Here is a 14,248-nt window from a genome sequence, read left to right on the forward strand (position 1 = left end):
AGAGTAAATTTTAGGGCAGCCTTAGAGAGCCGAGAGGTGCCTCCCTTCCTCAGGCATTCTTACAACTCAGGGAACCCTAAGTCCTCCCCCTTGATCTGCAGACGGTATGTGGAGCCTTTTATGTATTTTATCTCATGTGCTCCAGCCTGTGAACTTCTTACCTTACTTTGAGGCAAGAATTTCTTTTTCTTGTCTGTTCTGAGAAACACAAGTATTTACATTTACAAGTGATGAATAAACAGAGACACAGTCTATATTTTTATAACCATTTTGCCCCAAACGGTCAGCAATGTATTTTAATGTTTGGAGTATACTTTCTATGACATTTTTTTAACTAAGTCAAGGTTGTCTCAACCAGTGAAGGTGGGGAAGATGAGGCAACAAACTCATTAGTTGTAGGCCAGAAAAATTCTTGCACGTCTGAAGTCTTAAGAAAGGTATGTGAAAAATTACGTTATTTCTCACTCAATTTAAAAAATAAAAATTAAAAAATTAACATCAAAGAGATTCTCAGAGATCATTCATTTTAATTGCTGACACGACATAGCCTTTCTAGAAGGGAGCAGTCTACATGGCAGATGGTCAGCCAGTTTCTACTGCAATGCTCACAGGATGAGATATTTTCAGAGGCAGACTTTCCCAAAGTCGGTAGAAAACTTTTGAACAGATTAAAATGAATCTGCTCTTTTCTAACTTTCACCTCATTGGTTGAACTAAATAACCTAAAAAAGTCTTAAGTCTCCTCTCGTAGTCACACAATAGCCTTCTAAATGCTGGAAAACAACCATCAAAGTCCCATAATCTTTTCTTCTCTAGACTAAACATCCTGTGATTACTCAATATTCTATCCAGCCTGGTTTCCCTGTTACTCACAAGTCTAGTCTTCCTCTTCTATAGGCTATTTTATCAAATATGACCTTCTTAGCATGTTGTGTCTACTTTGGATGAAATCTAGTCAGTGGGAACATTTTTTCCCTTGAGCTGTACGTTATTGGCCAATGAGTTAGCATTTGCAGGTGTGTCAGATGGTAATATCCCACAGTGACCACCTGGTTTCTGGAACTTAGCAAGCATTTTAGAATATTGAGTAAAGGTTTAGGTTAATGAAAAAGTGCGGGATTTTTTGAATGTTAAAATTACAGCTCTCTCTTATCTGAACTTGTGATACTGCATTTTTGAAACTAAATGAAGGGTTTTCTATTTATTCCTATTAATTTCAACATCTTGCTTTTAGCACAATGTTCTCATTTACTGATGTCGCTATTTCTATCATTAAATATATTAGCCTTCCATTTCTCACTCCCAGCTTTGTGTCTTCCAGATATTTAACAAGCTTGCTCTATATATTTTTTCATTTGTCATTTATAAAGGAGTAGAAAAAGACAGAACCAAGGTAGAGTCTTTGCCATAAGTTATTTAGTAGCATGTTATGTACCATCTAATTCCATCCCCAAATTGTTTCCAACTAGGTTATAGGTCCCTTAAGGGCAAGCATGATGTCATAATCTTCTCATATTTGCGACAGTGAAAAGCACAAGTCCTAATTAAATATCTATCAAGTAGGTGATCCAGGCTATGTCATTTTTATGTCCCATGACAATAGATAAGTTCCAAGCTAAAAGAAGGCAAAGGGCTTCCCATAATGCATTCACTGGAGGCTGATTCAAATTCAGGAACTCATCATTATCATCTTTGAAAATATTTAATAACCGTCTACTTGCATATATTTGTATATAGAATACTCTGTTGACCTTTGTAAGAACTTAAAATCTAAAATTACCTGGAGATTTTACTCTATTATGGGACAAATGCAGTTTTTTTTATAGGTTGGTTGTCGTAAAGAAAAAAAAAAAATATATGTATGTATCCAACAAGCTAATATTGTACCTGTATACAAAATATATTTATGGAATAAATGAATAGTGTTAGATTAATTATGGAACTCTTAGGAGAACCCTGTAATAGTGCATCCTCCAAGAGAGCTCTGACTTGACTCCCAGGAATCTTTCAGTCAGAGAGGGCTCCATGGATTTGCTGAAGTCTGGATCTAAATCACTGATGTAAAATTCCTGGTATAAGTTGGTCCTCAAAGATAATAGCAAGGATGCTCTTTGTTTGTTTGTTTGTTTTACTTTTAAAGGTAACATCTAGCTCCCTTTTAAAAATTAGGTACTAAAATAATCCTTGACGTCCAATAGATTATAGTTTAAACTCAACCAAGGTTAACATTTTAAAAGATTTCCATGTTGATTAAGATGATGCTTCAGTGGAGAAGACTTATGGGGTCCAAAACAGCTGGACCATCATCAGTCAGGCAGTGTGCCTGACATCATCACCATTACTCAATACATTGTAGCAAGGATCGTCCCTCCTGGAGAATCCTCTTTAGGTACAAATCTATTTTCCCAGGAAATATAACACACTAGGGTATGATACCTACTGCCCAGCAAGAGTTAGTTTATCAAAGAAGAGTAAGGTCACGTAAAAACAGGGCATGAGAACTCAGCGGTGAGCATGATCATGGGTTTGAAAAGGTTTGGAATAATAAAGTATCAGGTTCTTTACCAGTAGGGACCAAAATGTGTTAAGAGGAAAAAGACACCATACACTGTTGTCAGGACAAATCCTGTCTCTACCACTTATGAGTTACCTTATTACATAATCTTTACAGTGCTCAGTTTTCTCATCTGCAAAATGATAGTGCTTATCGCATAGCACTGTTGAGAGAAATAAATGGGACAATGTATTTAAAATGGTTAGCACACAGTCAAGCACATACAGACATCGTATTGTTAGCTATTTATACTGCTACTATTACTCTTTGGTGCTATCTGGTCAAACAGAACTGGTTAGAAGGCTCTGGTTTGAGACCTATGAAGGCCTTGGAGAACTAAGAAAACACCTGGCAGAGAATAAAATATTGCCCAGGTTGGGCAAGCATAGATGGAAAGATCCAAATATGTTTCTGAATATTAACCAGCTTAGAAGTTTCCTGTGGTTGAAGCAAGTGATGTTGTTGAAAGAAGTGGGCTTGGAGCCCGACAGATTCAAGTGTGGATCCTTGCTTTTGAACCTACTAGCTTTATGATTTTGGTCAAATCATTTACATTCCCATGTGAGGTTTCTTCACTCATAAAATGACATTAATGATAAACCTCATCTGATTGTGAGAATTAAAAGAGTCAGAGCATATCAGTGTTTAGCTGAAGGCTACTTACAGAAATTCCAGGAGCCCAGGGTTCTGCAGTGGTGCCCGAGGGGCCGTGGCTGGTGCAAGAGGAGGTTGGGCCTTTAGGATTAGCTTCTAATCTCTGCTGTACCACAGCAGTCCTGCTTTTTGTTAGTTTTCCATATTAGTATTTTATGGAAGATTTTGTCTGCCCATTGTTTTGTTTCCCGTTGAAAACCATTGGCCTGGCAAACGGTATTTACCTAATGAGGTTTCAAGTTTTGTGAAGTTTAAATGAGATAATCTATAAAATGCTAAGCACAATGGCTGTCATTTAGTAAGTATGAAATAAATGCTACAAGTTCTTTTTCTTATTAAATGCTTAGCTAACACTATGCCTAGGGTGATCATGCATCTGGTTTGTTTGACATGGTTCTGGTTCACTCCTGTTGTCCTGGTGTAATTATTAATAGGGCCATCTTTCTCAGAGTGGCTTGGTCTGGAGGATAAATTGTTTACCCAAATTATGAACCATTCCATATGAAGGAAAGTCATTCCATGTATTGCAAAAGTGGTGTTGGCTATGTGGCTCTGATTGCTTTGTTGACACAGAATATGAACACCGTGTTTGGCCAGGCCAGAGAGGATTCAGATAAACTGCCATTCTAGAAATGTGAGGTATCTCATATCACATTAGCCCCACCAAACACAAAAATCAGTGTCATCTCTGTCTCCATGTAGGGAAGCACGTAGCTGTGTCAGCTGGGAGTAAACTCAGGTTAGAAGGCAAAAAAAAAAAAAGTAGTTTTTTCCCTTCACTACTGGGAAAATGTTTTGGGAGGGGGGAAAAAAAAAACAAACCAAACCCCTCCAGATGCCCAGGAGAGAGATTTGGTTTTTAACATGTTAAAATTGTGACCTTTTGTGACTATTAACTCACACATACAGAGAACAACAGCCTTTCCTGCCACACCACCCAGCGCGTATCCGGTCTAATCAGTAGACAGAAGAAATTCTGCAGCGGTGACTCACTTCTGGGCTAACAATGGAACTTATGCTCCTTGGCATTTTATTATTTTCAAATCTGGAATTCTTTTGGTAAAATTTGGTACAGTAAATTTAGAACAAAAGGTGTGGATGTTAATGTGTCTCATGGGCAAACCTCTGATAGCTTGGGCATGAGTCAAGCAAGGCTAATGTCTGCTGCTGTAACTCGGGGTGCCTTGGACAAAGGTTTTCTCCATGTCTTTATACAGATGTCATGTCAAGGAAGGAGAACTTAAACATAAAAGTTTTGACCAAATCTGATCAGGTATTTTGAACCTAGATACTTTCTCTGAATAGCTTCCAAAGTATTTGTAGGGTATAAAAGCCAACACATGTCAAATGATAATTCGATGATAATTCAATGCATTGGCATATCTTGAGTTCCATTTTTTTTCCCCCTAAAAATTAGCCAATTTTGTTCTGAACACCCAGGTTAACACTCAATTAACTCCTAGCTGAGAAGGAAAAAAGGTTGTCCTGGCAACCATTTGGGAGAGTCAGCTGGCATAATCTATTTTACAAGAGGACTTCTTGTTATGGTCTCAGGCACTGTGACATCAAGTAAATAAATCCGAACCAATTTCCAGGGCTTTAAGGGTCCTTAGAATAAGTAAACCAAAATGTTCAGTTCCTGATCTTCAAAAGAGATCTTCAAAATTCACTAATTAAAGGATCTCTGTGATCAGTTGGGAATATGGAGGAAAATGGATAAATGTAAATTTAGGGTTGATAAATATTATACCAAAGGTGGAAATTTGAGTTGTGAAATTATTTTTAACAAGTTTTGGAAACACAATATTTTCAGGACATGTATTAGCCTAGAAAACTGATGGCATATATATTCCTCCTCTTAGATTATTATAGTTAAAAAAAAAAAAAGATAAAATCATCAAACTAAAGTGATTAATCAAACATTAAAACAATGACATGACGCACACTGGAAGCATTTTTCTATCCTGTCTGGGAAGCGACAGTAAGGCCTTTGGATGTCATTCCAATTTAAGGCTTCCAAGGTAAGGATGTACAAAGACAACTGCAAATTTTACCACTGACTTTTAAACAGGAGGATTAGACAGATTATTTCCTGTTTCTGGGGAAGAAAAAAAAAAAAAAAACCAGAAAAGAAAAGGACTTGGGATTGCATATTATTTCATGTGTTTCATTTCCAAAATTATGGTTTCAAGTTCTTCCAGTGTCCAGAGGTGCCAAATGAAATTAAAAGAAATACGATGAGGAAAAGTTGCCAGAGGTCAACCCTCAATGGAACACAGTCTTTTCCTCCCTGCCTAGATGTCTTCTGATGGTCACGTATTACTCCTTAGTCATTCTCCTACAACATCTATGTGCATGTGAGCATTTTCTAAATTTCCTGGGCCGTTTTATTACTGTGGATTATTAGTTATTTTTTAAAGGGACAGGTGCATCTTTCCTACTCAATATGTAAATGACCTCCTATCACTATCTCACATTGTAAAACCTTCGCACTTACAGGCCTAAATGAATCTCTTGTAGCAGAAACTAAATATGGTCAAAACTCCTTGATTTAGCTTTAATAGCAACTGGAATTCTTAATTAGGTGATATAGTCACAATAACTTAGTGGTATTTAATATTAGAAGATTTAAGCAAGATATGGAAAGGCTTTCTAAGTAATGTATCCGGTCTAGTACTAATGTTATGGGTCCTTTTTTTTCACCAGTTTTTGAAAATTGTTGACTTATGTATATATGGTAACCTTCCATTAACAGGAAAACGTGATTTAGCAAAATATTTTCACAACCATGCTGGCCAATAGAAAGTTCATCATACTTATCATATTCAGATATTAACAATAAGTAATCTAAACTGAAACCACCAGAGATAAACAATTTTTCCTTGTATATATAGCAACTAGTTCAGGGTCATTTTCAAAGGCAGGATTAGAATGTGAACTTCCTCTCTCTTAATCTTGTACTTAACCCTCTTAGCTCTCCTACTCCATAAAACAATAGCCTTTTGGGAAGAAAACAAATTCAGAATATAGTCAATCTCATTTGAGTAAAATTGGAAGTTCAGTTCAGAGTATTTTTTTAAAAAAGTCAAAATTTGTTATGTGAGTTTGAATACATCATTCATTCTTGTTATGTCTTGAATTCCTCCTGAAAAAATGAGAGATTTGTATAATATTCTTAAGGCATATTTTTCAAACCATCCTTTTCTTAATAGGTGTTTGGCAAATGTTACAATAGTCTGTTATGCCATTCTGTTGTTTTCTACAAAAACTAAGGTTCATAGACTCAAAGAATGCAACAGCAAGAAATTTTAGAGAGCCAGTCAATCGCTTCCCAATCACTGAATCCCAGGATGGAAAAGGCGTCTTATTGGAGGAGCCCTTAAATTCACTTGTGCCCCCAGCATTATCAGATAGTCAAATAAACACACATACGTATATATGCATCACTAATTGTTGTGAGTAGCAGAATGAAAATTAATTTATAAGCATTATGGATTTCAAAATTCAACTATCAGGTTGAAGTCCATGAAATATTTTACTCTTAAAAAAGGGGTCCTCTTACCAAAAGAAGTTGGGAAGACCACTGATATTCCCTACCTCTGTTTTTACAAATGTAGACCTAGAGGTATAGAGCGTACAAGTGGTAACTCAGGAAATTAGGGGCAGAGCCAGGATTAGCGCCAAGCTCCTTGACATCTGGTCCAGCAGTCGCTGGCATCTCATGCTCTAGTGGCTGCTTTGCTTACCTGTCCCACTAGCCAATGCTCAGACCCAACTGCCTGCTACCCACTTCATCTTTTAATTAAAAATTAATATGATCAAAAATGAAGGAGTGATCCATTAATGCGCTTCTAAAACACTTATGGGTGCCTTACACTGAATTTGAACTCATACTTAGGAAAAAAGAAATTCTATTTAGTTCAAAATATGCTCAAATGTAAAAAGTATTATTAAAAGGAAAATCACAGACTCATGAATCTGCAGTGAGAACTGTAGTATCTATTAATAGAAGTTGCCCTAAAGCCAATAAAAATAACGTCTTGCCAGAGAATGAATCCACCAAATGGCTTTGTCATTGTTGTTACATTGGAAATATCCATTCAACACAACACACTCATCTCCAAACCAGACCATTTGAATTTATTGCTAAAATGCAAATTTGTGATCTGAGTACAAATTGCATATTTTTGTCATGTTGGATAACAACAAACAGGCACTGTAATTTTTTTTTTTTTGAACAGGATTTGGATCCTGTCCAATGCTTAAGCGCTTGACTTAGTCATGGAACTAGACCCACTTCAAGTAGCCAAAAAACTTGCTTTGTCTTTTTCTTTGCTATTAGTCATGCCCTGGGCTTCTCAGCAGAGGCAGCTCTAAGTGGTGGGGGCAGATTACAAAAAAAAACCATGGACAGTGTGCAGTCTTGGATCATTGGGATCAGAGACTATTGTTAAAAGATAGGAAAAAGCCTGTGAAGCTTGTACTCTGCAGAGTACAAAATATTTGCTCTCTAATATATTGGCTCTGTCTTTTGTATCCCTTATTATATTCAGCTGTATATTTCCAATTAGTCAGCCCACTCTATCATTTCTCCTTTTTTAATAGTCCTATCCAGACTCAAATTCCCATGCCATCTCCAGTCTTCTCTTCGCCACCAAACTTCTTGAAAGAATAATTTATATTTGTCATTTTACATCTTTCTCTCCCATTTAGATATTCTTTGAGGAAAGTTTTGTGTGGGCAAATAAATGCGAGAGTGCTTAATGGAAGTTAAATGGGTTTCTAGGTTGGGAGACTTTTCACATCTTTTAATGCATTAATACTTATTGTGAATGAGAAATATAGTATATAGCTTTTTCTTGATCTTAATTGAGAATCTATATTTTTTGTCTGAATACAGTCTAAGGGAGTTTGGTACTTAGCAGGTTCTCATAATTTTTATTTTTTTCAATTTAATTCCCCCACCCCCCACTTCCATCCCTGACATACGAATGTTGCCGTCTATCCTTAAGAACTCTATCTCTGAAGGCGGGCGTCTCCTTTCACATACTCTGGCCAGGGCCTGGCACACCTGGGGGGCCTGGCACACCCGGGCAGCCTGGCGGACCTGGGGTATGGACCATGGCTCCACTGGGGTTGGAACCTAGGACCTTCTGCGTGTAAAGCAGATGTGCTAACCACTACTCTATGGAACCACCCCAGGTTCTCATAATTTAACTGATAACTAAACTGTGCCCTGAGAAATACAGTCTGGAAAAATCTGTTAAGGAATTCACCTTTACACGCCCAGGTGCCTGATGCATGTTTAGTAGTAGGTGTTCAGCAAATGTTTTTTGAGTGAATGAACATATACATGATTCGGGAGGACCACTTTGAGCAGAGATCTCGGGTGCCTGTTTCACAGGACACAGGATCCAGGCCCATCTACAAACACCCCTCCTAAAAGCACCCCAAGGTGGGTCTGTCTTCATGGGCTTGTGACCTGTGCAATCATATATGCCCCTTCTCCCTGATCCTGCTAAGAAGCACCCTGCAGTTAGGTCAATGCTCTGCTGACACTTTCTCGAAATATTTAATCATTTTTTAAAAAGGAGGCTCCCATTTCCATTTTGTCCTGGGCCCCACCAAATGAGGTAGCTGATCTTCGTGAGGCATCCCGTGCTAGGGTTCTTCTGCTCCCTCTCCGTGCGCCTCCCTCTTCCGAGTGCCCAGGGGATATCTACCAGTCTTCTCAACTGCAGGCCCTCAGGTGTACCCAGCTTCTAGAGCCTTCTCTTCAATTTCTCTTTATCAAAACCTATATTCTGAATATACTGATAATGCAGATTATACTCTCTCTAGCTACCACGAAGGAAAGGACCGATCATCCTGTTTACATTAAAATGTTAATAGCCGAGAAGACAAAGTGTTGCCTTCAGCTCCCATCTCTAGGTTCAATGAACTTTAAAAAGAAATGATTCTTAAAAAAAACAAAACAAAACAAAACAAAACCTGATTCTTTTATCCAAAGATTGACCTTCTAATAACAGTGTTTTAGACATTCACTATAAACAGATTATTTTTGGCACCCTCCATAGATATACGTTGGGATGAATAAACTTTCCTATATCCCTCAAATTTTATACTCAGGGCAACTGCTGACAATATCACTCTATCTTTTCGTGAAACAGCTCTCATTCGTATTAAACACTGTTTCAAAAATTACAGTGTCATTGTGTTTTTTTAAAATGGCAAAGCATTATCAAAGAGATATGTTTTTGTCAAGCAGTTTAACAATAAATATATTCCAAAAGTCTGTATACTTTTATCTATAACTGATATGCATTTTGAGTTAGAAATCAGAAGTCCTTGGTTCCAAAGAAGTCTTTTTTGCTATTTCCTAAGCTCCATGACCTTGGGAAAGTTACTTGATATCTTGAATTCTTTGTTTCTAAATTAAAAAAAAAAAAAAAAAGGCGAAGCCAAAGAATACCTCTTTCCTACTTGTAGGTTCACTTTGTGAGTTAAAGGAGACATGTATGTGCTTTGAAGACCACGTAATGAGGCCACAATTAAATATACTTCTGAGTGTGAATGGTGCATTCTGGAACGTCCAGAAGACAGATCCAGAACTGAAGGCAAGGATGACCAGGCAACCTAGGCTGGGGACGAGTTCTGAAGAACTGATGAATGTTAACTGCAAGAGCAGAAAAGTGAATGTCTGGATTTTCTGAGGCCGGTTTTTCCCTTCACCGGCATAAGTTAAGGACATGGTCAATGGCAACGGTCAGCTACAAACTGGAATTTTAAAAATGAGATGTGATAGAAAAAACTTAAATGGAAGCAAGAGGCAAGGGGATGGGGGAAAAAGAAGTTGGATGGGGTGAAGGAAAGGAGGAAGGTTTTCTGTGTTGCTTTCTATAACAACTAGGGGCGGGCACAACAGAAGGAAGAGACAAGAAAAGTTAAATTGATGCTGATCCTGTGAAGGAAGGAAGGAAAAGGAAAAATCTTTCAAGGAAAGTTTTGAGGATCTGTTTCATAAACAACAGCTGCTCAGAAAGACTTTATGTAGAAGGAATCTTGATTAATAAAGCAGAATGATTTTGAGACACATACTGGCAGTAATTCAAGTCCATAAGCTTCAGATCAGCAGAGAAGTTGGCTATGTTTTGAAGATCCTATCAGGAGTAAAAGGACAAGCTTTGTGGGAAGACTTTTGTGGTGATAGAAGGCCAAGGCTATATTTTCTGACCATTTGCTTTAGGAAGGAAGGAGCAGATAGAGGAGCCATTGTGATATAGTTTTTAAAAAATGTATTTGTGATTCCATTCAAAGTTAGAGGACAATCTGGTAGACTCGACAGGGTAATGTGAGCGGGAAGTGGAAACCAAGGTGGAGGTCAGGCTACAAAAGCAGGTGTGTGGAGGGGAAGATGGGAGGGCAAATAGGCAAGGTTAGGAGTAACAAGAACAACAACAAAAAATGAGCAAACTGAGCCCATTGTTTTTCAGGATCCAAATAGGATCAGAGCAGGTATTGGAGGGCAACTTGGTTTGGAGTCAGTTTAGATCCATGCAGGTATCTAGCATTCACGGAGTTCCAGCATTAGCCAATAGGAAAGCAGGATGCTGACCCTCATCCTCTGACGCAGGACTCTTTTCTGGGTGTTTGTCGGTCCTAGAGTCTGAGGTAAAACAACTGCAACATATTCCAGCTGGGGTGAACAGAACTATATGGAAAGCAGGGGTGTCTGAAGAGACTAAGACAGTAATTGTAAGAGGAGAAGAAGAGGTAATTGGAGCTGATCTTCTTATGTACAAAAAGAAAACATTTGTGGAAGCAGCGACTCGTGTGGTATGAAAAGGTGGGAGTGGAGCGGGTAGAGAAAGGAAAACATAGGCTAAATGCTCTACTAAGTCACAGGTGTAATCTTGTCTTTATGTCACTGCCACTTTGTGGAGCGTAGATTATAAATTCCAGTTTATAGATGCGTGTTCAGGTTTTTTGCTATAGATATTGATAATAACTGTAGCTAAAAGTGGCTGCACAACTGTTATGTACAAGTCACTTTGCAGATTCTCTCTTAATCCTTACAACAAAAAATAGGAAATAGATACTATCATTACTCCCATTTTTCGAATGAAAAAACTGAGGAATGGAGAAGTCTTAAAACTTGCCCAAGCCACACAACCAGAAAATGGTGAGAATCAGGATGCAAACCCAGGCAATCTGTCTCCAGAGTCCAGACTCTTTACCACCATATTGAACAGCCTCTAATAAGCCAAAGTTAAGAGAAAAATAGAGGGATGATATACTTACAAAGACTTAAATACTATTATTTAAAAGGAGACAAGGACAGATAGGGATGGGGAAGGAAAACCTCATTCAGGAAGAGGAATTTGAATATTTAACTTTTAGAGATAAGAGAAACTTTATTAATAATTTTAATAATGATGATTATAATAACACAATGAACATTTACTGAAGGCTTACTATAGGCCAGACTTCGTTCTAAATGCTTTAAATATATTATCTCATTGAATTTTCAGAACAATTCTTTTGTCTCATTGATATCCTGTGACCTAGCACATAGTAGGTGCTATAAATATTTGTTGAATGAATCTTAAAAGGTGACTCTACAGTTTTACTTGTAGGAAACTCTAGGTCATAGAGCAAAATCCCTCTTATTTTATTACCTCACAACATTTATCTTTGTCTGAAATTACTCTGTTTATTTCTTAGCTTATTATTCTCTCTCTCTCTCTCTCTCTCAGCTTCATTCATCTTGTTTAATGCTGTACTTGCAGCATCTGGAACAATGCCTTCAGCCTGGGAGGTGATTAATAAATATTCTCTGTATGGATGAAACATGAGAACCCAGTATTTCAGCCTTTAGAACAACTCTTCTTATAATGCACTGAACTTCAGAGCAGAGAGGTGGGCTGGTTGTGTGCTGGGATGGCATCTTTCTCTCTGTGTTCTCTAGGAGCACCTGTTCACTTTCCTCACCATATACCTAGGTAGGCTTAGTCATAGGGAAAGGAAGATGAGAAATTTCTTCTTTGTTTTGTTTTTAACACATAAACAGAGATCATCACAAAGATGATCAAATGCTCTCTATATAAAAGTGATTCTTTCACCTTACACTCACTAGGATGGCTACTATTTTTAAAAACCTCAAATGAACAGAAAATAACAAGTCTTGGCAAGGGTGTGGAGAAGCTGGAACCCCTGCATATTATTGGTTGGATAGTAAGTAGTACAGCCACTACAGAAAACAGTATGGCATTCCTAAAAGAATTAAAAATATATTACTACATGATCTAATAGTTTTATTTCTGAGTATATAACCAAAAGAATCTCAAATAGCTATTTGTACCCGTGTTCATAGCAGTATTATCACAATAGCCAAAAGATGGAAGCAACCCAAGTGTCCACTGATAGATGAATGGATAAACACAATTCGATATACACACAATGGAATATTATTTAGCCTTAAAAAAAGGGGAGGGGATTCTGATATAACATGGATGAATCTTGAAGATATTATACTAAGTGAAATAGTTCAATAACAAATTGACAAACTCTTTGCAATTCCACTAATATGAGGTATGTAAAGCAGTCAGACTCATAGAGTCAGAAAACGAATGGTGGTTGCCAGGCACAGGTGGAAGGAGGAATGGGGATTTGTTGTTTAATGGGTACAGAGTTTTTCAACATAAAAAGAGTTTGGGAGATTGGTTGCACAACGATGTGGATATACTTGACACTACTGAACTGTACTCTTAAAAATAGTTAAGATGGTAAATTTTATGTGCATTTTTTATAATTAAAAAGGGTAGACTACAAAAAAAGATGACTTGATAGTATGACATATTCCTCATTTTAAAAGATCAAGATCCTAAAGTGAATGATTCAATTAAATCGATGAAAATGCAGAGTACGTAGAAAGAAATAAGCATGTAAGACTAAGAAGGAAGAGCTACTACCATCAACAACCTGTATCAGAAACAAGGAAGGATAAACATGAAGTTTGGGTTTTGGACACTTGATGGTCAGAGTTGAAAATAACACTTTCTTTGATGGCTTCTTAATGTAATGTATATTCTTAAGCACTTTACAAAAACCGCTATAGAGATTTAGGACTTTGGAGCCTGTGATATTTACGAAGTCAGGCTAATGAGAGCAGGTTGCGACTGATAATGTTGCTCTGAAGTCTGTGACACAAATCTCTCAGACACCCACCTGTCTACGCGAAGCTGGCAGACGATGCTCAGTGCATCGACAACTCCTTCTTCTTTCAGTTGTTGACAGCCAATGGACGTAGCGATAAAACACCCCGTTCTACCTATCCCCGCACTGAAAAGAAAGGACAAAGAATAAAAAGATGGAGGGAAAGTATCAAAGGTAAAATATATTCTTTAAAAAGAGATCTTTTAAATTTGAAACAACAGATAGGATTAACAACAACATCAACAACAACAGGTCTTGAGGGCTGAGTATCACAACCCTTGCCTTGTGCTAAGTGCTTAAACGACATTCTTTCCTTCAGTTACATGCATGCAGTAGGATGAGTGGGGTAGAGGGAGGTGATGGGTGGGGAGAATAGTGAAAAAGGCATTGTAACTGTTCTGCAGAGAATAATTGGGACCTGAATTTAGGTAAGGTATGGGCACTAGGAAAAAGACTTAGACACATCACAAATGTGAGTCTGGTGAACTGGAGCTGAACCGTCAGAAAAGCAAAAACTCAACGATGATTCGGCTTGAAGGATTGGTAGAATGGTAGCCCCAATGATACAAAAGGGGAATTCTGGAATGAGAGCTGATTTGAGGGAGAGAGAGCAGAGTTTGGTTTTGGATATACTGATGCTGAAGATTCTAGTGAATAACTGAAAATTCAATTCAGTTTAGGAGAGAGGAGGTGGCTAGAGGCACATATTTCCAAGTCATTTACATCCAGATGACAGCCGAATAGCAGCCTTATCAGTCCAAAAGTTTTTGTTTACACATTCATCTGCTTTGGAGAGTATGTCACCAGTCTAGCAAGCTTTCGATA

At 37.7% G+C, this 14,248-nt stretch overlaps 1 protein-coding gene across 3 annotated transcripts in view; it reads right to left on the minus strand.

Moving 5' to 3' along the window:
• PTPRR (protein tyrosine phosphatase, receptor type R) overlaps positions 1-14,248 on the minus strand; it is a 223,204-nt gene that overhangs the window by 2,761 nt on the left and 206,195 nt on the right. For all 3 annotated transcript variants that reach the window (XM_006923740.2, XM_006923741.1, XM_006923742.1), the window contains one exon: positions 13,436-13,549. In XM_006923740.2, coding sequence (XP_006923802.1) covers positions 13,436-13,549 — 114 coding nt within the window. The remainder of the gene's footprint in view (positions 1-13,435; positions 13,550-14,248) is intronic.

Source organism: Pteropus alecto, unplaced genomic scaffold, assembly GCF_000325575.1.
Source record: "Pteropus alecto unplaced genomic scaffold, ASM32557v1 scaffold76, whole genome shotgun sequence".
Classification (NCBI taxonomy): Eukaryota; Metazoa; Chordata; class Mammalia; order Chiroptera; family Pteropodidae; genus Pteropus; species Pteropus alecto.